General features: G+C 37.3%; 1 protein-coding gene across 1 annotated transcript in view; it reads right to left on the minus strand.

Annotated features, from left to right (window-relative positions):
• The window catches only part of LOC114645459 (receptor-type tyrosine-protein phosphatase eta-like), a 104,345-nt gene that overhangs the window by 44,679 nt on the left and 34,570 nt on the right, over nt 1-25,096 (minus strand). The window contains exons 5-11 of the mRNA XM_051922877.1: nt 21,706-21,963; nt 17,556-17,813; nt 13,038-13,295; nt 10,967-11,224; nt 8,983-9,153; nt 6,812-6,898; nt 4,734-4,991 (exon numbers count right to left, since the gene is read on the minus strand). Of these exons, the coding sequence (XP_051778837.1) occupies nt 4,734-4,991; nt 6,812-6,898; nt 8,983-9,153; nt 10,967-11,224; nt 13,038-13,295; nt 17,556-17,813; nt 21,706-21,963 (1,548 nt within the window). The remainder of the gene's footprint in view (nt 1-4,733; nt 4,992-6,811; nt 6,899-8,982; nt 9,154-10,966; nt 11,225-13,037; nt 13,296-17,555; nt 17,814-21,705; nt 21,964-25,096) is intronic.

The following is a 25,096-nucleotide window of genomic DNA, read 5'->3' on the forward strand; positions in this document are numbered from 1 at the left end:
CTGTGAGTATACTACTGTTGTGAACAGGCTGTTGTGATGGAGCTGCTGTTGGTGTCGCCTCAAAGCGGGCAAAGAAGATGTTCAGCTCCTCTGCCAGAGAAGCGTCTCCCTCAGCGGCCAAGGAGTTGCTGGATTTGTAGCCGGTGATGTGCTGGACACCCTGCCACACCTGCCTAGTGTTGTTACTCCTCAGATGATCTTCTATCCTCCTTCTGTATGCTGCCTTGGCCTCTCGGATGCCTCTCTTCAGGTTCGCTCTGGCTACACTGTAAAGAGCCCCATCCCCAGACCTGAAAGCAGTATTCCTAGCTTTCAGCAGACTCTGGACATCCCTCGTCATCCAGGGCTTCCTGTTAGGATAAATCCTTATGTGTCTGTCCCTGGTGACGTTGTCCGTGCAGAACCTGATGTAATCCAGGACTGCCGTAGTGTGGTACTCCAAGTCTTGGTGATAGAAAACCTCCCAATCGGTTCTCTGGAAGCAGTCCTGCAACTGTTGGGAGGCCTCCTCGGGCCATATGGTAACAGTCCTGGTCATAATGGGAGCTTGTTTCCTGAGGGGAGTATATGCAGGGATTAGAAGCAGAGATGTATGATCAGACTGGCCAAGGTGTGCTAGGGGTTTAGCCCTATAGGCCTGTCTGATGTTTGTGTACAACTTGTCCAGTGTTTTTACTCCCCTAGTTGCACACTTTATGTGTTGATGGAATTGAGGGAGAACTGGTTTCAGATCTGCATGATTAAAGTCCCCAGAAATGATGTGAACAGCCTCAGGATACTTGCTCTGTTTACTGCTGATGGTGTCATGCAAAAGCCCCAGAGCCGAGTTAGCATTAGCATCTGGTGCTATGTACACAGCAGTTAGCAGTATAGCATTGAATTCACGGGGGAGGTATATGGGTCTGCATTTAATTGTCATAAACTCCACGTCTGGAGAGCAGTGTCTGGTGACTATGGTGGAATTTGTGCACCAGCTATTGTTCACATAAATGCACAGCCCCCCTCGTCTCTTCTTACCGGAGTGCTCTGTCCTGTCTTGCCTGTGTGCTGTGTGGCCTGCTATCTTGATCGCCGTGTCCGGTATGAGTGGATTAAGCCACGTCTCCGTGATCAGCAGGATGCAGCAGTCCCTGATGATCTTTTCCGTTGCAATCCGCAGCTGCCACTCGTCCAGTTTGTTTGCCAGCGACCTCACATTTGAGGAGAAAATGCTTGGAAGCAGTGGTTTGTGTGGCTGCTTCCTTAGCCTCACTAGCACGCCGCCTCTGCACCCCCTCTTTTGTTTACGTTCTTTGCGCCGCCGCCGGCTCCTCGAAGCTGGGATTGTAATCCACGGAGAGCCCGGTGTTCGTGCGATGTCGTTCGGAATGTTGTGGACGCGGAGAAACTCGGAGGTCGAGCAACTCTCGCTCCGTAAACCGATAGATAAAATATCCTGCCGGCTATACGTGTATTTATCCAGGCAGGGTGGAAAAAACTTTTACTGCTGGAACTGACACTACTATTGGCTGGAATGCTTGTCAGAGTTAAGAAGTGCTCTTGAGGAATTTCTTTGTCACTGAAGCAGTTAAATTACATATTTAGGCATCACAAGGCGTCACCTATAAAACAGTTACCGCATAACTTCTCACCAATAGTCAAATTCTTTTTTTGTGATACTCCCGTACGGTAGAAATGTAATGACAGGTAATTAAAAAAAAAATTAGAAAAAAAATAGGGAATAGAAAGTGAAGCAAAAAAATCAAAACAGAACCTCAAACACATATCAGCGAAGGCTCTAATGTTTGATGAGCGTCCCTTTCTTTCCATCTGTATTCCCACCAATGTTCTTCTCTGGTTGTAGGAGTTGTAAGCATTATACATCTTTTATAGAAATACTTGTTCATTAACTCAGACGAGCCCACTTCTTTGACTAGCAATTCACTTGGGGAACCTGAATCCAATTAAATAGGGGACAGGGAATCTACTGTCAAATTTATCTGTGGAGTTCAATAAAGTTGTTGGTGCTTCTGATATCATTACAATTGAGTCTCTGCATTCACTTCAATATTCATAATGGAAAGGCAATGAGGAAGCACTATAACATTCTAGAAGTTGGAGTGTGTTTCTTTCGATAATGTACAATAAGACCATTGCTATAAAACTTAGTAAAACCTATGTAATGTCACGCTAGGCTTACCTGCTACACCTCTGACTTTAAAAATAGCAAACTAGATAATTATCTGGAAAGAACTGAAAAAGAGTCATGAAGAGTCCTTTTATTGTTCCAAGTACTGTAGATTGAAAGAGCAGTGCCCTACTAAGTGAAATGAAATGACATTTAAGGTTTGATTTCTTATTTAAAGTGAGTATTTCAATCTTCTACTTTGTTTACATTTAACTTAACATCTAGAGAAAAAAACGGAAAAATCTATCATTAAGTGTAGCCATTTTTCATCAGTGTTCCGTCATGCTCACATCTTGTCAGAGTCGTTTGGAACTGCAGGACTGTATATCAGTGAAAAGAAGGGGGCAGGAGAAATAACGATTCTTCAATTTGGGTGGTTCAATTTTAAGAAACAACTGGAAAGATTATGACCGTTTTCTGGAAATTACAGATTCAACCGAAAAATCTACAGGTAGCAGATGATAGGCATACTCACTTGTGAAACCCATGATTGCCACTGCATCTCCTTTAGTCATATTGTCCACAGCCAAGGCCACAACTTGGAGGGTATACATGTTTCCAGGTATTAGTCCAATTAAATTAGCAAATCCCGAAGTCGTGGTCACATTCATCACTGTGGATCCACTAACGTCAACTCTGTAGCTTCCAACATTGCCGTTTGGTGGTGTCCAGTTGAGAGTAAGTGAGCTAGTGGTGATATCACTGATCCTTAAATTGTTAACCACACCAGGCTCTGTTGCAGGAAAAAAAATTAAAAGATGGGTTAAAATAAACAATACAGAGTGCATTATCGAACACAGATTAAACTTTTAATTACAATATACTACAAACTCCACAATGTAAGTTTCTGAAATAGAAGTTAGATTTTCATGGGGTGTGAAACTTCCTCATTTTAGTGATATCACATCGCTTATTGATTCTGACATTTTTTTACACTGAATTTTTATTTTTGAATTGTTTTTCTCCATCACTAGTAAACTGATATCGACTGTCTACAAGCAAAGAAACAATGCTTAACTATCTCTTCCCGTTTCCCATTATACTTCAACAATGTCCCAGGCATCAACGTCCTTGAATTTATCTCGTCAATACTTTATACTGTCCTTCCTGGTTGGAAAATCATCCAACAGGTTCTCTGAAAAACACTGAAAAATCTGAACCTACAAAAGATTGAACATATGAAATTGTCATTCAGATGTGCCATGATTAACGCATGTAATTATGTCAACAATTTCAGATATCCCGGCTTTTTGCAGTCACTGATTTCACCCATGATTCCTCTTATCCTATATTCTATTTCTCCTCTATATATGAATGTAACTGTTACATGCAATATTCTCTGCTTAAGACCTTCATTTTTTCGGTTTAAAAATTTTAATGTCATATGTACATTACTATTTACTGCTGGAAATGACACTACTCCTGGCTGGAATGCTTGTAAAAGTTAAGGAGTGCTCTTGAGGAATTTCTTTGTCACTGAAACAGTGAAATTACATATTTCGGCATTACAAGGTGTCACTTATTACACAGTTACCGCATAACTTCTCACCAATAGTCAAAATCTTTTCTTGTGATACTCCCATAATGTAGACATATAATGACATGTAATTCAAAACAAAATAAGAAAAAAAATAGGGAATAGAAGGTGAAGCACTTCAAAAAAATCAAAACGTAACCTAAAACACATATCGATGAACGCTCTAATGTTTGATGAGCCTCCCTTTCTTTCCTTCTGTATTCCATTCTATGTTCTTCTCTGGTTGTACGAGTTGTAAGCATTATACATCTGTGAGAGGGATACTTGCTCATGAACTCAGAAAAGCCCACTTGTTTGACTAGCAATTCACTTGGGGAACCTGAATGTAATTAACTAGGGGACAGGGAATCTGATATTATATTTATCTGTGGAGTTCAATAAAGTTGTTGGAGATTTTGATATCAGTACAATTGAGTCTCTGCATTCACTTCAATATTCATAATGGAAAGGCAATGAGGAAGCACTATAACATTCTAGAAACTGGAGTGATTTTCTTCAGATTAAGTACAATAAGACCATTGCTATAAAGGTTAGCAAAACCTATGTAATGTCACACCAGGCTTACCAACTAAACTTCTGCTATTTTAAAATAGCAAACTAGATAATTATCTGGCAAAAACTGAAAAAGAGTCATTAAGAGTCCTTTAAATTGTTCCAAGTACTGTAGATTGAAAGAGCAGTGCCCTGCTAAGTGAAATGAAATGATAATTAAGGTTTGATTTCTTATTTAAAGTGAGTATTTCAAACTTCTACTTTGTTTACATTTAACTTAACATTTACAGAAAAAAATGGAAAAATCTTCCATTAAGTGTAGCCATTTTAAACCAGTGTTCCGTCATGCTCACATCTTGTCAGAGTCTTTGGAGATGCAGGACTGTATATCAGTGAAAAGAAGGGGGCAGGAGAAATAACCAATCTTCAATGTGTGTGGTTCAATTTTAAGAAGCGACTAGAAAGATTATCACCGTTTTTTAGAAATTACAGATTCAACCGAAAAAACTCCAGGTACCAGATGATAGGCGTACTCACTTGTGAAACCCGTGATTGCCACTGCATCTCCTTTAGTCACATTGTCCACAGCCAAGGCCACAACTTGAAGGGTATACATGCTTCCGGGAGTTAGTCCAGTTAGATTTGCAAATGCCGAAGTCGTGGTCACATTCATCACTGTGGATCCAGGAACGTCAACTCTGTAGCTTCCAACGTTGCCATTTGGTGGTGTCCAGTTCAGAGAAAGTGAGCTAGCGGTGATATCACTGATCCTTAAATTGTTAACCACATCAGGCTCTGTTGCAGGAAAAAAAATTAAAGGATGGGTTAAATTAAACAATACAGCAGAAAACACAGATAAAACTTCTAATTACAGTATACTATAAACTGCACAATGTAAGTTTCTAAAATAAAAGTTAACTATTCATGGGGTGGGAAACTTCAACATTTTAGTGATATCACATTGCTTATTGATTCTGATATTTTTTTTACACTGAATTTTTATTTTTAAATTGTTTTTCTCGGTCACTAGTAAACTGATCTCGACTGTCTGCAAGTAAAGAAACAATGGATAACTATCTCTTCCCGCTTCCCGTTATACTTCAACAACGTCCCAGGCATCAACGTCATTGAATTTTTCTCGTCAATATACTGTCCTTCCTGGTTGAAAAATCATCCTACAGCATCTCTGAACAACACTGAAAAATCTGAACCTACAAATGACTGAACGCGTAAAATTGTGCTACAGATGTGCCATGATTGACGCATCTAATTATTTCAACAATTTCAGACACCCTGGCTTTTTGCATGTCTCTGATTTGTCCTATGATTCCTCTGATCCTATTTTCTGTTTGTTCTCTTTATATGAGTGTAACTGTTACATGCAATAGTCTCTGCTGAAGACCTTTCTTTTTGCGGTTTAAAAAATTTTAATGTCATACGTAGATCACTTTTGACTGCTGGGACTGACACTATTCCTGGATGGAATGCTTGTTAAAGTTAAGAAGTGTTCTTGAGGAATTTCGTTCTCATTGAAGCAGGGAAATTACAGAATTAGGCATCACAAGGGGTCACTGATTACACAGTTACCTCATATCTTTTCACCAATAGTCAAAATCTTGTTTTGTGATACTCCTGCGCGGTAGAGATGTAATGATAGTTAATTCAAAACAAAAAAAAAAAAAATAGGGAATAGAAATTGACACTCTTCAAAAAATCAGAACGGGACCTCAAACACATATCAGCAAGTGTTCTAATGTTTGACGAGCTTCCCTTTCTTTCCCTCTGTATTCCCACCAATGTTCTTCTCTGGTTGTGGGAGTTGTAAGCATTATACATCTGTGAGAGGGATACTTGTTCATGAACTCAGAAGAGCCCACTTGTTTGACTAGCGATTCATTAGGGGATCCTGAATCTAATTAACTAGGGGAAAGGGATTCTGATGTCATATTTATCTCTGGAGTTCAATAAAGTTGTTGGAGATGTTGATATCAGTACAATTGAGTCTCTGCATTCACTTCAATATTCATAATGGAAAGGCAATGAGGAAGCACTATAACATTCTAGAAGTTGGAGTGTGTTTCTTTCGATAATGTACAATAAGACCATTGCTATAAAACTTAGTAAAACCTATGTAATGTCACGCTAGGCTTACCTGCTACACCTCTGACTTTAAAAATAGCAAACTAGATAATTATCTGGAAAGAACTGAAAAAGAGTCATGAAGAGTCCTTTTATTGTTCCCAGTACTGTAGATTGAAACAGCAGTGCCCTACTAAGTGAAATGAAATGACATTTAAGGTTTGATTTCTTATTTAAAGTGAGTATTTCAATCTTCTACTTTGTTTACATTTAACTTAACATCTACAGAAAAAAACGGAAAAATCTATCATTAAGTGTAGCCATTATTCATCAGTGTTCCGTCATGCTCACATCTTGTCAGAGTCGTTTGGAACTGCAGGACTGTATATCAGTGAAAAGAAGGGGGCAGGAGAAATAACGATTCTTCAATTTGGGTGGTTCAATTTTAAGAAACAACTGGAAAGATTATGACCGTTTTCTGGAAATTACAGATTCAACCGAAAAATCTACAGGTAGCAGATGATAGGCATACTCACTTGTGAAACCCGTGATTGCCACTGCATCTCCTTTAGTCATATTGTCCACAGCCAAGGCCACAACTTGGAGGGTATACATGTTTCCAGGTATTAGTCCAGTTAAATTAGCAAATCCCGAAGTCGTGGTCACATTCATCACTGTGGATCCACTAACGTCAACTCTGTAGCTTCCAACATTGCCGTTTGGTGGTGTCCAGTTGAGAGTAAGTGAGCTAGTGGTGATATCACTGATCCTTAAATTGTTAACCACACCAGGCTCTGTTGCAGGAAAAAAAATTAAAAGATGGGTTAAAATAAACAATACAGAGTGCATTATCAAACACAGATTAAACTTTTAATTACAGTATACTACAAACTCCACAATGTAAGTTTCTGAAATAGAAGTTAGATTTTCATGGGGTGTGAAACTTCCGCATTTTAGTGATATCACATCGCTTATTGATTCTGACATTTTTTTACACTGAATTTTTATTTTTGAATTGTTTTTCTCCATCACTAGTAAACTGATCTCGACTGTCTACAAGCAAAGAAACAATGCTTAACTATCTCTTCCCGTTTCCCATTATACTTCAACAATGTCCCAGGCATCAACGTCCTTGAATTTATCTCGTCAATACTTTATACTGTCCTTCCTGGTTGGAAAATCATCCTACAGCTTCTCTGAACAACACTGAAAAATCTGAACCTACAAATGATTGAACGCGTAAAATTGTGCTTCAGATGTGCCATGATTAACGCATGTAATTATGTCAACAATTTCAGATATCCCGGCTTTTTGCAGTCACTGATTTCACCCATGATTCCTCTTATCCTATTTTCTATTTCTCCTCTTTATATGAGTGTAACTGTTACATGCAATATTCTCTGCTTAAGACCTTTCTTTTTGCGGTTTAAAAAATTTTAATGTCATATGTACATTACTATTTACTGCTGGAACTGACACTATTCCTGGATGGAATGCTTGTTAAAGTTAAGAAGTGTTCTTGAGGAATTTCTTTGTCACTGAAACAGTGAAATTACATATTTCGGCATCACAAGGTGTCACTTATTACACAGTTACCGCATAACTTCTCACCAATAGTCAAAATCTTTTCTTGTGATACTCCCATAATGTAGACATAAAATGACATGTAATTCAAAACAAAATAAGAAAAAAAATAGGGAATAGAAGGTGAAGCACTTCAAAAAAATCAAAACGTAACCTAAAACACATATCGGTGAACGGTCTAATGTTTGATGAGCCTCCCTTTCTTTCCTTCTGTATTCCATTGTATGTTCTTCTCTGGTTGTACGAGTTGTAAGCATTATACATCTGTGAGAGGGATACTTGCTCATGAACTCAGAAAAGCCCACTTGTTTGACTAGCAATTCACTTGGGGAACCTGAATGTAATTAACTAGGGGACAGGGAATCTGATGTCATATTTATCTGTGGAGTTCAATAAAGTTGTTGGAGATGTTGATATCAGTACAATTGAGTCTCTGCATTCACTTCAAAATTCATAATGGAAAGGTATTGAGGAAGCACTATAACATTCTAGAAACTGGAGTGATTTTCTTTCGATTACGTACAATAAGACCATTGCTATAAAGGTTAGCAAAACTTTGTAATGTCACGCAGGCTTACCTACTAAACCTCTGCTTTTTTAAAATAGCAAACTTGCAAAGAATCGGGGAATAACTGAAAATGCATGGTTAAGAGTCCTTTTTATTATTGCAAATAGATTGAAAGAGCAGTGCGTTACTAAGTGAAGTGAGAAAACATTTAAGGTTTGATTTCTTTTTTAAAGTGCTAATTTCAAACTTCTAGTTTGTTTACATTTATTTAAAATCTTGACAAAAACACGGAAAAATCTTCCATTATCTGTAGCCATTTTTCATCAGTGTTCCGTCATGTTCGCATATTATCAGTGTCGTTTGGATCGAAAGACTGTATATCACTGAAAACAAGGGGGCAGGACAAATAATCCATCTTTGATTCGTGTGGTTCAATTGTAAAAAGTGACTGGGAAGATTATCACCGTTTTTTGGAAATTACAGATTCAACCGAAAAATCTACAGGTAGCAGATGATAGGTGTGCTCACTTGTGATTCCCGTGATTGCCACTGCGTCTCCTTCAGTCATATTGTTCACAGCCAAGGCCACAACTTGGAGGGTATACATGCTTCCAGGTATTAGTCCAGTTAGATTAGCAAATGCCGAAGTTGTGGTCACATTCATCACTGTGGATCCACTAACGTCAACTCTGTAGCTTCCAACGTTGCCATTTGGTGGTGTCCAGCTGACAAAAAGTGAGCTAGTGGAGGTATTACTGATCGTCAAATTGTACACCACACCAGGCTCTGTTACAGGAAACAAATTAAAGGATGGGTTAATTTAAACAATACAGAAGAAAACACAGATAAAACTTCTAATTACAATATACTATAAACTGAACAATGTAAGTTTCCGAAATAGAAGTTAACCATTCATGGGGTGGGAAACTTCAACATTTTAGTGATATCACATTGCTTATTGATTCTGATATTTTTTTACACTGAATTTTTATTTTTGAATTGTTTTTCTCGGTCACTAGTAAACTGATCTTGATTGTCTGCAAGCAAAGAAACAATGGATAACTATCTCTTCCCGTTTCCCGTTATACTTCAACAACGTCCAAGGCATCAACGTCTTTGAATTTTTCTCGTCAATATACTGTCCTTCCTGGTTGAAAAATCATCCTACAGCTTCTCTGAACAACACTGAAAAATCTGAACCTAGAAATGATTGAACGCATAAAATTGTGCTTCAGATGTGCCATGAATAACGCGTCTAATTATTTCAACAATTTCAGACATCCTGGCTTTTTCCATGTCTCTGATTTGTCCAATGATTCCTCTGATCCTATTTTCTGTTTCTCCTCTTTATATGAGTGTAACTGTTACATGCAATATTCTCTGCTTAAGACCTTTCTTTTTGCGGTTTAAAAAATTTTATTCTCATACGTAAATCACTTTTTACTGCTGGGACTGACACTATTCCTGGATAAAATGCTTGTTAAAGTTAAGAAGTGTTCTTGAGGAATTTCGTTCTCACTGAAGCAGGGAAATTACAGAATTAGGCATCACAAGGGGTCACTGATTACACAGTTACCTCATATCTTTTCACCAATAGTCAAAATCTTGTTTTGTGATACTCCTGTGCGGTAGAGATGTAATGATAGTTAATTCAAAACAAAAAAAAAAAAAAATAGGGAATAGAAATTGACGCTCTTCGAAAAATCAGAACGGAACCTCAAACACATATCAGCAAGTGTTCTAATGTTTGACGAGCTTCCCTTTCTTTCCTTCTGTATTCCCACCATTGTTTTTCTCTGGTTGTGGGAGTTGTAAGCATTATACATCTGTGAGAGGGATACTTGTTCATGAACTCAGAAGAGCCCATTTGTTTGACTAGCGATTCACTAGGGGAACCTGAATCTAATTAACTAGGGGAAAGGGATTCTGATGTCATATTTATCTGTGGAGTTCAATAAAGTTGTTGGAGATGTTGACATCAGTACAATTGAGTCTCTGCATTCACTTCAAAATTCATAATGGAAAGGTATTGAGGAAGCACTATAACATTCTAGAAACTTGAGTGATTTTCTTTCGATTACGTACAATAAGACCATTGCTATAAAGGTTAGCAAAACTTTGTAATGTCACGCCAGGCTTACCTACTAAACCTCTGCTTTTTTAAAATAGCAAACTTGCAAATAATCGGGGAATAACTGAAAATGCATGGTTAAGAGTCCTTTTTATTATTGCAAATATATTGAAGGAGTAGTGCGTTACTAAGTGAAGTGAGAAAACATTTAAGGTCTGATTTCTTTTTTAAAGTGCTAATTTCAAACTTCTAGTTTGTTTACATTTATTTAAAATCTAGACAAAAACACGGAAAAATCTTCCATTAACTGTAGCCATTTTTCATCAGTGTTCCGTCATGTTCGCATATTATCAGTGTCGTTTGGATTGAAATACTGTATATCACTGAAAACAAGGGGGCAGGACAAATAATCCATCTTTGATTCATGTGGTTCAATTGTAAAAAGTGACTGGGAAGATTATCACCGTTTTTTGGAAATTACAGATTCAACCGAAAAATCTACAGGTAGCAGATGATAGGTGTGCTCACTTGTGATTCCCGTGATTGCCACTGCGTCTCCTTCAGTCATATTGTCCACAGCCAAGGCCACAACTTGGAGGGTATACATGCTTCCAGGTATTAGTCCAGTTAGATTAGCAAATGCCGAAGTCGTGGTCACATTCATCACTGTGGATCCACTAACGTCAACTCTGTAGCTTCCAACGTTGCCATTTGGTGGTGTCCAGCTGAGAAAAAGTGAGCTAGTGGAGATATTACTGATCGTCAAATTGTACACCACACCAGGCTCTGTTACAGGAAACAAATTAAAGGATGGGTTAATTTAAACAATACAGAAGAAAACACAGATAAAACTTCTAATTACAATATACTATAAACTGAACAATGTAAATTTCTGAAATGGAAGTTAACCATTCATGGGGTGGGAAACTTCAACATTTTAGTGATATCACATTGCTTATTGATTCTGATATTTTTTTACACTGAATTTTTATTTTTGAATTGTTTTTCTCGGTCACTAGTAAACTGATCTTGATTGTCTGCAAGCAAAGAAACAATGGATAACTATCTCTTCCCGTTTCCCGTTATACTTCAACAACGTCCAAGGCATCAACGTCTTTGAATTTTTCTCGTCAATATACTGTCCTTCCTGGTTGAAAAATCATCCTACAGCTTCTCTGAACAACACTGAAAAATCTGAACCTACAAATGATTGAACGCGTAAAATTGTGCTTCAGATGTGCCATGAATAACGCGTCTAATTATTTCAACAATTTCAGACATCCTGGCTTTTTGCATGTCTCTGATTTGTCCTATGATTCCTCTGATCCTATTTTCTGTTTCTCCTCTTTATATGAGTGTAACTGTTACATGCAATATTCTCTGCTTAAGACCTTTCTTTTTGCGGTTTAAAAAATTTTATTGTCATACGTAGATCACTTTTTACTGCTGGGACTGACACTATTCCTGGATGGAATGCTTGTTAAAGTTAAGAAGTGTTCTTGAGGAATTTTGTTCTCACTGAAGCAGGGAAATTACAGAATTAGGCATCACAAGGGGTCACTGATTACACAGTTACCTCATATCTTTTCACCAATAGTCAAAATCTTGTTTTGTGATACTCCTGTGCGGTAGAGATGTAATGATAGTTAATTCAAAACAAAAAAAAAAAAAAATAGGGAATAGAAATTGACGCTCTTCGAAAAATCAGAACGGAACCTCAAACACATATCAGCAAGTGTTCTAATGTTTGACGAGCTTCCCTTTCTTTCCTTCTGTATTCCCACCATTGTTTTTCTCTGGTTGTGGGAGTTGTAAGCATTATACATCTGTGAGAGGGATACTTGTTCATGAACTCAGAAGAGCCCATTTGTTTGACTAGCGATTCACTAGGGGAACCTGAATCTAATTAACTAGGGGAAAGGGATTCTGATGTCATATTTATCTGTGGAGTTCAATAAAGTTGTTGGAGATGTTGATATCAGTACAATTGAGTCTCTGCATTCACTTCAAAATTCATAATGGAAAGGTATTGAGGAAGCACTATAACATTCTAGAAACCTGAGTGATTTTCTTTCGATTACGTACAATAAGACCATTGCTATAAAGGTTAGCAAAACTTTGTAATGTCACGCCAGGCTTACCTACTAAACCTCTGCTTTTTTAAAATAGCAAACTTGCAAATAATCGGGGAATAACTGAAAATGCATGGTTAAGAGTCCTTTTTATTATTGCAAATATATTGAAGGAGTAGTGCGTTACTAAGTGAAGTGAGAAAACATTTAAGGTCTGATTTCTTTTTTAAAGTGCTAATTTCAAACTTCTAGTTTGTTTACATTTATTTAAAATCTAGACAAAAACACGGAAAAATCTTCCATTATCTGTAGCCATTTTTCATCAGTGTTCCGTCATGTTCGCATATTATCAGTGTCGTTTGGATCGAAATACTGTATATCACTGAAAACAAGGGGGCAGGACAAATAATCCATCTTTGATTCGTGTGGTTCAATTGTAAAAAGTGACTGGGAAGATTATCACCGTTTTTTGGAAATTACAGATTCAACCGAAAAATCTACAGGTAGCAGATGATAGGTGTGCTCACTTGTGATTCCCGTGATTGCCACTGCGTCTCCTTCAGTCATATTGTCCACAGCCAAGGCCACAACTTGGAGGGTATACATGCTTCCAGGTATTAGTCCAGTTAGATTAGCAAATGCCGAAGTCGTGGTCACATTCATCACTGTGGATCCACTAACGTCAACTCTGTAGCTTCCAACGTTGCCATTTGGTGGTGTCCAGCTGAGAAAAAGTGAGCTAGTGGAGATATTACTGATCGTCAAATTGTACACCACACCAGGCTCTGTTACAGGAAACAAATTAAAGGATGGGTTAATTTAAACAATACAGAAGAAAACACAGATAAAACTTCTAATTACAATATACTATAAACTGAACAATGTAAATTTCTGAAATGGAAGTTAACCATTCATGGGGTGGGAAACTTCAACATTTTAGTGATATCACATTGCTTATTGATTCTGATATTTTTTTACACTGAATTTTTATTTTTGAATTGTTTTTCTCGGTCACTAGTAAACTGATCTTGATTGTCTGCAAGCAAAGAAACAATGGATAACTATCTCTTCCCGTTTCCCGTTATACTTCAACAACGTCCAAGGCATCAACGTCTTTGAATTTTTCTCGTCAATATACTGTCCTTCCTGGTTGAAAAATCATCCTACAGCTTCTCTGAACAACACTGAAAAATCTGAACCTACAAATGATTGAACGCGTAAAATTGTGCTTCAGATGTGCCATGAATCCATCCATCCATTATCCAACCCGCTGAATCCGAACACAGGGTCACGGGTTTCTGCCGGAGCCAATCCCAGCCAACACAGGGCACAGGGCAGGAACCAATCCTGGGCAGGGTGCCAACCCACCGCAGGACACACACAAACACACCCACACACCAAGCACACACTAGGGCCAATTCAGAATCGCCAATCCACCTAACCTACATGTCTCTGGACTGTGGGAGGAAACCGGAGCGCCCGGAGAAAACCCACGCAGACACGGGGAGAACATGCAAATTCCACGCAGGGAGGACCCGGGAAGCGAACCCAGGTCCCCAGGTCTTCTAACTGCGAGGCAGCAGCGCTACCCACTGCGCCACCGTGCCGCCCTGTGCCATGAATAACGCATCTAATTATTTCAACAATTTCAGACATCCAGGCTTTTTGCATGTCTCTGATTTGTCCTATGATTCCTCTGATCCTATTTTCTGTTTCTCCTCTTTATATGAGTGTAACTGTTACATGCAATATTCTCTGCTTAAGACCTTTCTTTTTGCGGTTTAAAAAATTTTATTGTCATACGTAGATCACTTTTTACTGCTGGGACTGACACTATTCCTGGATGGAATGCTTGTTAAAGTTAAGAAGTGTTCTTGAGGAATTTTGTTCTCACTGAAGCAGGGAAATTACAGAATTAGGCATCACAAGGGGTCACTGATTACACAGTTACCTCATATCTTTTCACCAATAGTCAAAATCTTGTTTTGTGATACTCCTGTGCGGTAGAGATGTAATGATAGTTAATTCAAAACAAAAAAAAAAAAAAATAGGGAATAGAAATTGACGCTCTTCGAAAAATCAGAACGGAACCTCAAACACATATCAGCAAGTGTTCTAATGTTTGACGAGCTTCCCTTTCTTTCCTTCTGTATTCCCACCATTGTTTTTCTCTGGTTGTGGGAGTTGTAAGCATTATACATCTGTGAGAGGGATACTTGTTCATGAACTCAGAAGAGCCCATTTGTTTGACTAGCGATTCACTAGGGGAACCTGAATCTAATTAACTAGGGGAAAGGGATTCTGATGTCATATTTATCTGTGGAGTTCAATAAAGTTGTTGGAGATGTTGATATCAGTACAATTGAGTCTCTGCATTCACTTCAAAATTCATAATGGAAAGGTATTGAGGAAGCACTATAACATTCTAGAAACTGGACTGATTTTCTTTCGATTACGTACAATAAGACCATTGCTATAAAGGTTAGCAAAACTTTGTAATGTCACGCCAGGCTTACCTACTAAACCTCTGCTTTTTTAAAATAGCAAACTTGCAAATAATCGGGGAATAACTGAAAATGTATGGTTAAGAGTCCTTTTTATTATTGCAAATATATTGAAGGAGTAGTGCGTTACTAAGTGAAGTGAGAAAACATTTAAGGTCTGATTTCTTTTTTAAAGTGCTAATTTCAAACTTCTAGTTTGTTTACATTTATTTAAAATCTAGACAAAAACACGGAAAAATCTTCCATTAACTGTAGCCATTTTTCATCAGTGTTCCGTCATGTTCGCATATTATCAGTGTCGTTTGGATCGAAATACTGTATATCACTGAAAACAAGGGGGCAGGACAAATAATCCATCTTTGATTCGTGTGGTTCAATTGTAAAAAGTGACTGGGAAGATTATCACCGTTTTTTGGAAATTACAGATTCAACCGAAAAATCTACAGGTAGCAGATGATAGGTGTGCTCACTTGTGATTCCCGTGATTGCCACTGCGTCTCCTTCAGTCATATTGTCCACAGCCAAGGCCACAACTTGGAGGGTATACATGCTTCCAGGTATTAGTCCAGTTAGATTAGCAAATGCCGAAGTCGTGGTCACATTCATCACTGTGGATCCACTAACGTCAACTCTGTAGCTTCCAACGTTGCCATTTGGTGGTGTCCAGCTGAGAAAAAGTGAGCTAGTGGAGATATTACTGATCGTCAAATTGTACACCACACCAGGCTCTGTTACAGGAAACAAATTAAAGGATGGGTTAATTTAAACAATACACAAGAAAACACAGATAAAACTTCTAATTACAATATACTATAAACTGAACAATGTAAATTTCTGAAATGGAAGTTAACCATTCATGGGGTGGGAAACTTCAACATTTTAGTGATATCACATTGCTTATTCATTCTGATATTTTTTTACACTGAATTTTTATTTTTGAATTGTTTTTCTCGGTCACTAGTAAACTGATCTTGATTGTCTGCAAGCAAAGAAACAATGGATAACTATCTCTTCCCGTTTCCCGTTATACTTCAACAACGTCCAAGGCATCAACGTCTTTGAATTTTTCTCGTCAATATACTGTCCTTCCTGGTTGAAAAATCATCCTACAGCTTCTCTGAACAACACTGAAAAATCTGAACCTACAAATGATTGAACGCGTAAAATTGTGCTTCAGATGTGCCATGAATAACGCATCTAATTATTTCAACAATTTCAGACATCCTGGCTTTTTGCATGTCTCTGATTTGTCCTATGATTCCTCTGATCCTATTTTCTGTTTCTCCTCTTTATATGAGTGTAACTGTTACATGCAATATTCTCTGCTTAAGACCTTTCTTTTTGCGGTTTAAAAAATTTTATTGTCATACGTAGATCACTTTTTACTGCTGGGACTGACACTATTCCTGGATGGAATGCTTGTTAAAGTTAAGAAGTGTTCTTGAGGAATTTTGTTCTCACTGAAGCAGGGAAATTACAGAATTAGGCATCACAAGGGGTCACTGATTACACAGTTACCTCATATCTTTTCACCAATAGTCAAAATCTTGTTTTGTGATACTCCTGTGCGGTAGAGATGTAATGATAGTTAATTCAAAACAAAAAAAAAAAAAAATAGGGAATAGAAATTGACGCTCTTCGAAAAATCAGAACGGAACCTCAAACACATATCAGCAAGTGTTCTAATGTTTGACGAGCTTCCCTTTCTTTCCTTCTGTATTCCCACCATTGTTTTTCTCTGGTTGTGGGAGTTGTAAGCATTATACATCTGTGAGAGGGATACTTGTTCAAGAACTCAGAAGAGCCCATTTGTTTGACTAGCGATTCACTAGGGGAACCTGAATCTAATTAACTAGGGGAAAGGGATTCTGATGTCATATTTATCTGTGGAGTTCAATAAAGTTGTTGGAGATGTTGACATCAGTACAATTGAGTCTCTGCATTCACTTCAAAATTCATAATGGAAAGGTATTGAGGAAGCACTATAACATTCTAGAAACTGGACTGATTTTCTTTCGATTACGTACAATAAGACCATTGCTATAAAGGTTAGCAAAACTTTGTAATGTCACGCCAGGCTTACCTACTAAACCTCTGCTTTTTTAAAATAGCAAACTTGCAAATAATCGGGGAATAACTGAAAATGCATGGTTAAGAGTCCTTTTTATTATTGCAAATATATTGAAGGAGTAGTGCGTTACTAAGTGAAGTGAGAAAACATTTAAGGTCTGATTTCTTTTTTAAAGTGCTAATTTCAAACTTCTAGTTTGTTTACATTTATTTAAAATCTAGACAAAAACACGGAAAAATCTTCCATTAACTGTAGCCATTTTTCATCAGTGTTCCGTCATGTTCGCATATTATCAGTGTCGTTTGGATCGAAATACTGTATATCACTGAAAACAAGGGGGCAGGACAAATAATCCATCTTTGATTCGTGTGGTTCAATTGTAAAAAGTGACTGGGAAGATTATCACCGTTTTTTGGAAATTACAGATTCAACCGAAAAATCTACAGGTAGCAGATGATAGGTGTGCTCACTTGTGATTCCCGTGATTGCCACTGCGTCTCCTTCAGTCATATTGTCCACAGCCAAGGCCACAACTTGGAGGGTATACATGCTTCCAGGTATTAGTCCAGTTAGATTAGCAAATGCCGAAGTCGTAGTCACATTCATCACTGTGGATCCACTAACGTCAACTCTGTAGCTTCCAACGTTGCCATTTGGTGGTGTCCAGCTGAGAAAAAGTGAGCTAGTGGAGATATTACTGATCGTCAAATTGTACACCACACCAGGCTCTGTTACAGGAAACAAATTAAAGGATGGGTTAATTTAAACAATACACAAGAAAACACAGATAAAACTTCTAATTACAATATACTATATATAAACTGAACAATGTAAATTTCTGAAATGGAAGTTAACCATTCATGGGGTGGGAAACTTCAACATTTTAGTGATATCACATTGCTTATTGATTCTGATATTTTTTTACACTGAATTTTTATTTTTGAATTGTTTTTCTCGGTCACTAGTAAACTGATCTTGATTGTCTGCAAGCAAAGAAACAATGGATAACTATCTCTTCCCGTTTCCCGTTATACTTCAACAACGTCCAAGGCATCAACGTCTTTGAATTTTTCTCGTCAATATACTGTCCTTCCTGGTTGAAAAATCATCCTACAGCTTCTCTGAACAACACTGAAAAATCTGAACCTACAAATGATTGAACGCGTAAAATTGTGCTTCAGATGTGCCATGAATAACGCATCTAATTATTTCAACAATTTCAGACATCCTGGCTTTTTGCATGTCTCTGATTTGTCCTATGATTCCTCTGATCCTATTTTCTGTTTCTCCTCTTTATATGAGTGTAACTGTTACATGCAATATTCTCTGCTTAAGACCTTTCTTTTTGCGGTTTAAAAAATTTTATTGTCATACGTAGATCACTTTTTACTGCTGGGACTGACACTATTCCTGGATGGAATGCTTGTTAAAGTTAAGAAGTGTTCTTGAGGAATTTTGTTCTCACTGAAGCAGGGAAATTACAGAATTAGGCATCACAAGGGGTCACTGATTACACAGTTACCTCATATCTTTTCACCAATAGTCAAAATCTTGTTTTGTGATACTCCTGTGCGGTAGAGATGTAATGATAGTTAATTAAAAAAAAAAAAAAAAAAAAATAGGGAATAGAAATTGACGCTCTTCGAAAAATCAGAACGGAACCTCAAACACATATCAGCAAGTGTTCTAATGTTTGACGAGCTTCCCTTTCTTTCCTTCTGTATTCCCACCATTGTTTTTCTCTGGTTGTGGGAGTTGTAAGCATTATACATCTGTGAGAGGGATACTTGTTCATGAACTCAGAAGAGCCCATTTGTTTGACTAGCGATTCACTAGGGGAACCTGAATCTAATTAACTAGGGGAAAGGGATTCTGATGTCATATTTATCTGTGGAGTTCAATAAAGTTGTTGGAGATGTTGATATCAGTACAATTGAGTCTCTGCATTCACTTCAAAATTCATAATGGAAAGGTATTGAGGAAGCACTATAACATTCTAGAAACTTGAGTGATTTTCTTTCGATTACGTACAATAAGACCATTGCTATAAAGGTTAGCAAAACTTTGTAATGTCACGCCAGGCTTACCTACTAAACCTCTGCTTTTTTAAAATAGCAAACTTGCAAATAATCGGGGAATAACTGAAAATGTATGGTTAAGAGTCCTTTTTATTATTGCAAATATATTGAAGGAGTAGTGCGTTACTAAGTGAAGTGAGAAAACATTTAAGGTCTGATTTCTTTTTTAAAGTGCTAATTTCAAACTTCTAGTTTGTTTACATTTATTTAAAATCTAGACAAAAACACGGAAAAATCTTCCATTAACTGTAGCCATTTTTCATCAGTGTTCCGTCATGTTCGCATATTATCAGTGTCGTTTGGATCGAAATACTGTATATCACTGAAAACAAGGGGGCAGGACAAATAATACATCTTTGATTCGTGTGGTTCAATTGTAAAAAGTGACTGGGAAGATTATCACCGTTTTTTGGAAATTAAAGATTCAACCGAAAAATCTACAGGTAGCAGATGATAGGTGTGCTCACTTGTGATTCCCGTGATTGCCACTGCGTCTCCTTCAGTCATATTGTCCACAGCCAAGGCCACAACTTGGAGGGTATACATGCTTCCAGGTATTAGTCCTGTTAGATTAGCAAATGCCGAAGTCGTGGTCACATTCATCACTGTGGATCCACTAACGTCAACTCTGTAGCTTCCAACGTTGCCATTTGGTGGTGTCCAGCTGAGAAAAAGTGAGCTAGTGGAGATATTACTGATCGTCAAATTGTACACCACACCAGGCTCTGTTACAGGAAACAAATTAAAGGATGGGTTAATTTAAACAATACACAAGAAAACACAGATAAAACTTCTAATTACAATATACTATATATAAACTGAACAATGTAAATTTCTGAAATGGAAGTTAACCATTCATGGGGTGGGAAACTTCAACATTTTAGTGATATCACATTGCTTATTGATTCTGATATTTTTTTACACTGAATTTTTATTTTTGAATTGTTTTTCTCGGTCACTAGTAAACTGATCTTGATTGTCTGCAAGCAAAGAAACAATGGATAACTATCTCTTCCCGTTTCCCGTTATACTTCAACAACGTCCAAGGCATCAACGTCTTTGAATTTTTCTCGTCAATATACTGTCCTTCCTGGTTGAAAAATCATCCTACAGCTTCTCTGAACAACACTGAAAAATCTGAACCTACAAATGATTGAACGCGTAAAATTGTGCTTCAGATGTGCCATGAATAACGCATCTAATTATTTCAACAATTTCAGACATCCTGGCTTTTTGCATGTCTCTGATTTGTCCTATGATTCCTCTGATCCTATTTTCTGTTTCTCCTCTTTATATGAGTGTAACTGTTACATGCAATATTCTCTGCTTAAGACCTTTCTTTTTGCGGTTTAAAAAATTTTATTGTCATACGTAGATCACTTTTTACTGCTGGGACTGACACTATTCCTGGATGGAATGCTTGTTAAAGTTAAGAAGTGTTCTTGAGGAATTTTGTTCTCACTGAAGCAGGGAAATTACAGAATTAGGCATCACAAGGGGTCACTGATTACACAGTTACCTCATATCTTTTCACCAATAGTCAAAATCTTGTTTTGTGATACTCCTGTGCGGTAGAGATGTAATGATAGTTAATTCAAAACAAAAAAAAAAAAAAATAGGGAATAGAAATTGACGCTCTTCGAAAAATCAGAACGGAACCTCAAACACATATCAGCAAGTGTTCTAATGTTTGACGAGCTTCCCTTTCTTTCCTTCTGTATTCCCACCATTGTTTTTCTCTGGTTGTGGGAGTTGTAAGCATTATACATCTGTGAGAGGGATACTTGTTCATGAACTCAGAAGAGCCCATTTGTTTGACTAGCGATTCACTAGGGGAACCTGAATCTAATTAACTAGGGGAAAGGGATTCTGATGTCATATTTATCTGTGGAGTTCAATAAAGTTGTTGGAGATGTTGATATCAGTACAATTGAGTCTCTGCATTCACTTCAAAATTCATAATGGAAAGGTATTGAGGAAGCACTATAACATTCTAGAAACTTGAGTGATTTTCTTTCGATTACGTACAATAAGACCATTGCTATAAAGGTTAGCAAAACTTTGTAATGTCACGCCAGGCTTACCTACTAAACCTCTGCTTTTTTAAAATAGCAAACTTGCAAATAATCGGGGAATAACTGAAAATGTATGGTTAAGAGTCCTTTTTATTATTGCAAATATATTGAAGGAGTAGTGCGTTACTAAGTGAAGTGAGAAAACATTTAAGGTCTGATTTCTTTTTTAAAGTGCTAATTTCAAACTTCTAGTTTGTTTACATTTATTTAAAATCTAGACAAAAACACGGAAAAATCTTCCATTAACTGTAGCCATTTTTCATCAGTGTTCCGTCATGTTCGCATATTATCAGTGTCGTTTGGATCGAAATACTGTATATCACTGAAAACAAGGGGGCAGGACAAATAATCCATCTTTGATTCGTGTGGTTCAATTGTAAAAAGTGACTGGGAAGATTATCACCGTTTTTTGGAAATTACAGATTCAACCGAAAAATCTACAGGTAGCAGATGATAGGTGTGCTCACTTGTGATTCCCGTGATTGCCACTGCGTCTCCTTCAGTCATATTGTCCACAGCCAAGGCCACAACTTGGAGGGTATACATGCTTCCAGGTATTAGTCCAGTTAGATTAGCAAATGCCGAAGTCGTGGTCACATTCATCACTGTGGATCCACTAACGTCAACTCTGTAGCTTCCAACGTTGCCATTTGGTGGTGTCCAGCTGAGAAAAAGTGAGCTAGTGGAGATATTACTGATCGTCAAATTGTACACCACACCAGGCTCTGTTACAGGAAACAAATTAAAGGATGGGTTAATTTAAACAATACACAAGAAAACACAGATAAAACTTCTAATTACAATATACTATAAACTGAACAATGTAAATTTCTGAAATGGAAGTTAACCATTCATGGGGTGGGAAACTTCAACATTTTAGTGATATCACATTGCTTATTCATTCTGATATTTTTTTACACTGAATTTTTATTTTTGAATTGTTTTTCTCGGTCACTAGTAAACTGATCTTGATTGTCTGCAAGCAAAGAAACAATGGATAACTATCTCTTCCCGTTTCCCGTTATACTTCAACAACGTCCAAGGCATCAACGTCTTTGAATTTTTCTCGTCAATATACTGTCCTTCCTGGTTGAAAAATCATCCTACAGCTTCTCTGAACAACACTGAAAAATCTGAACCTACAAATGATTGAACGCGTAAAATTGTGCTTCAGATGTGCCATGAATAACGCATCTAATTATTTCAACAATTTCAGACATCCTGGCTTTTTGCATGTCTCTGATTTGTCCTATGATTCCTCTGATCCTATTTTCTGTTTCTCCTCTTTATATGAGTGTAACTGTTACATGCAATATTCTCTGCTTAAGACCTTTCTTTTTGCGGTTTAAAAAATTTTATTGTCATACGTAGATCACTTTTTACTGCTGGGACTGACACTATTCCTGGATGGAATGCTTGTTAAAGTTAAGAAGTGTTCTTGAGGAATTTTGTTCTCACTGAAGCAGGGAAATTACAGAATTAGGCATCACAAGGGGTCACTGATTACACAGTTACCTCATATCTTTTCACCAATAGTCAAAATCTTGTTTTGTGATACTCCTGTGCGGTAGAGATGTAATGATAGTTAATTCAAAACAAAAAAAAAAAAAAATAGGGAATAGAAATTGACGCTCTTCGAAAAATCAGAACGGAACCTCAAACACATATCAGCAAGTGTTCTAATGTTTGACGAGCTTCCCTTTCTTTCCTTCTGTATTCCCACCATTGTTTTTCTCTGGTTGTGGGAGTTGTAAGCATTATACATCTGTGAGAGGGATACTTGTTCATGAACTCAGAAGAGCCCATTTGTTTGACTAGCGATTCACTAGGGGAACCTGAATCTAATTAACTAGGGGAAAGGGATTCTGATGTCATATTTATCTCTGGAGTTCAATAAAGTTGTTGGAGATGTTGATATCAGTACAATTGAGTCTCTGCATTCACTTCAAAATTCATAATGGAAAGGTATTGAGGAAGCACTATAACATTCTAGAAACTGGACTGATTTTCTTTCGATTACGTACAATAAGACCATTGCTATAAAGGTTAGCAAAACTTTGTAATGTCACGCCAGGCTTACCTACTAAACCTCTGCTTTTTTAAAATAGCAAACTTGCAAATAATCGGGGAATAACTGAAAATGTATGGTTAAGAGTCCTTTTTATTATTGCAAATATATTGAAGGAGTAGTGCGTTACTAAGTGAAGTGAGAAAACATTTAAGGTCTGATTTCTTTTTTAAAGTGCTAATTTCAAACTTCTAGTTTGTTTACATTTATTTAAAATCTAGACAAAAACACGGAAAAATCTTCCATTAACTGTAGCCATTTTTCATCAGTGTTCCGTCATGTTCGCATATTATCAGTGTCGTTTGGATCGAAATACTGTATATCACTGAAAACAAGGGGGCAGGACAAATAATCCATCTTTGATTCGTGTGGTTCAATTGTAAAAAGTGACTGGGAAGATTATCACCGTTTTTTGGAAATTACAGATTCAACCGAAAAATCTACAGGTAGCAGATGATAGGTGTGCTCACTTGTGATTCCCGTGATTGCCACTGCGTCTCCTTCAGTCATATTGTCCACAGCCAAGGCCACAACTTGGAGGGTATACATGCTTCCAGGTATTAGTCCAGTTAGATTAGCAAATGCCGAAGTCGTGGTCACATTCATCACTGTGGATCCACTAACGTCAACTCTGTAGCTTCCAACGTTGCCATTTGGTGGTGTCCAGCTGAGAAAAAGTGAGCTAGTGGAGATATTACTGATCGTCAAATTGTACACCACACCAGGCTCTGTTACAGGAAACAAATTAAAGGATGGGTTAATTTAAACAATACACAAGAAAACACAGATAAAACTTCTAATTACAATATACTATAAACTGAACAATGTAAATTTCTGAAATGGAAGTTAACCATTCATGGGGTGGGAAACTTCAACATTTTAGTGATATCACATTGCTTATTCATTCTGATATTTTTTTACACTGAATTTTTATTTTTGAATTGTTTTTCTCGGTCACTAGTAAACTGATCTTGATTGTCTGCAAGCAAAGAAACAATGGATAACTATCTCTTCCCGTTTCCCGTTATACTTCAACAACGTCCAAGGCATCAACGTCTTTGAATTTTTCTCGTCAATATACTGTCCTTCCTGGTTGAAAAATCATCCTACAGCTTCTCTGAACAACACTGAAAAATCTGAACCTACAAATGATTGAACGCGTAAAATTGTGCTTCAGATGTGCCATGAATAACGCATCTAATTATTTCAACAATTTCAGACATCCTGGCTTTTTGCATGTCTCTGATTTGTCCTATGATTCCTCTGATCCTATTTTCTGTTTCTCCTCTTTATATGAGTGTAACTGTTACATGCAATATTCTCTGCTTAAGACCTTTCTTTTTGCGGTTTAAAAAATTTTATTGTCATACGTAGATCACTTTTTACTGCTGGGACTGACACTATTCCTGGATGGAATGCTTGTTAAAGTTAAGAAGTGTTCTTGAGGAATTTTGTTCTCACTGAAGCAGGGAAATTACAGAATTAGGCATCACAAGGGGTCACTGATTACACAGTTACCTCATATCTTTTCACCAATAGTCAAAATCTTGTTTTGTGATACTCCTGTGCGGTAGAGATGTAATGATAGTTAATTCAAAACAAAAAAAAAAAAAAATAGGGAATAGAAATTGACGCTCTTCGAAAAATCAGAACGGAACCTCAAACACATATCAGCAAGTGTTCTAATGTTTGACGAGCTTCCCTTTCTTTCCTTCTGTATTCCCACCATTGTTTTTCTCTGGTTGTGGGAGTTGTAAGCATTATACATCTGTGAGAGGGATACTTGTTCA

The sequence above is a fragment of the Erpetoichthys calabaricus genome, chromosome 2 (assembly GCF_900747795.2).
Source record: "Erpetoichthys calabaricus chromosome 2, fErpCal1.3, whole genome shotgun sequence".
NCBI classification, from domain to species: domain Eukaryota; kingdom Metazoa; phylum Chordata; class Cladistia; order Polypteriformes; family Polypteridae; genus Erpetoichthys; species Erpetoichthys calabaricus.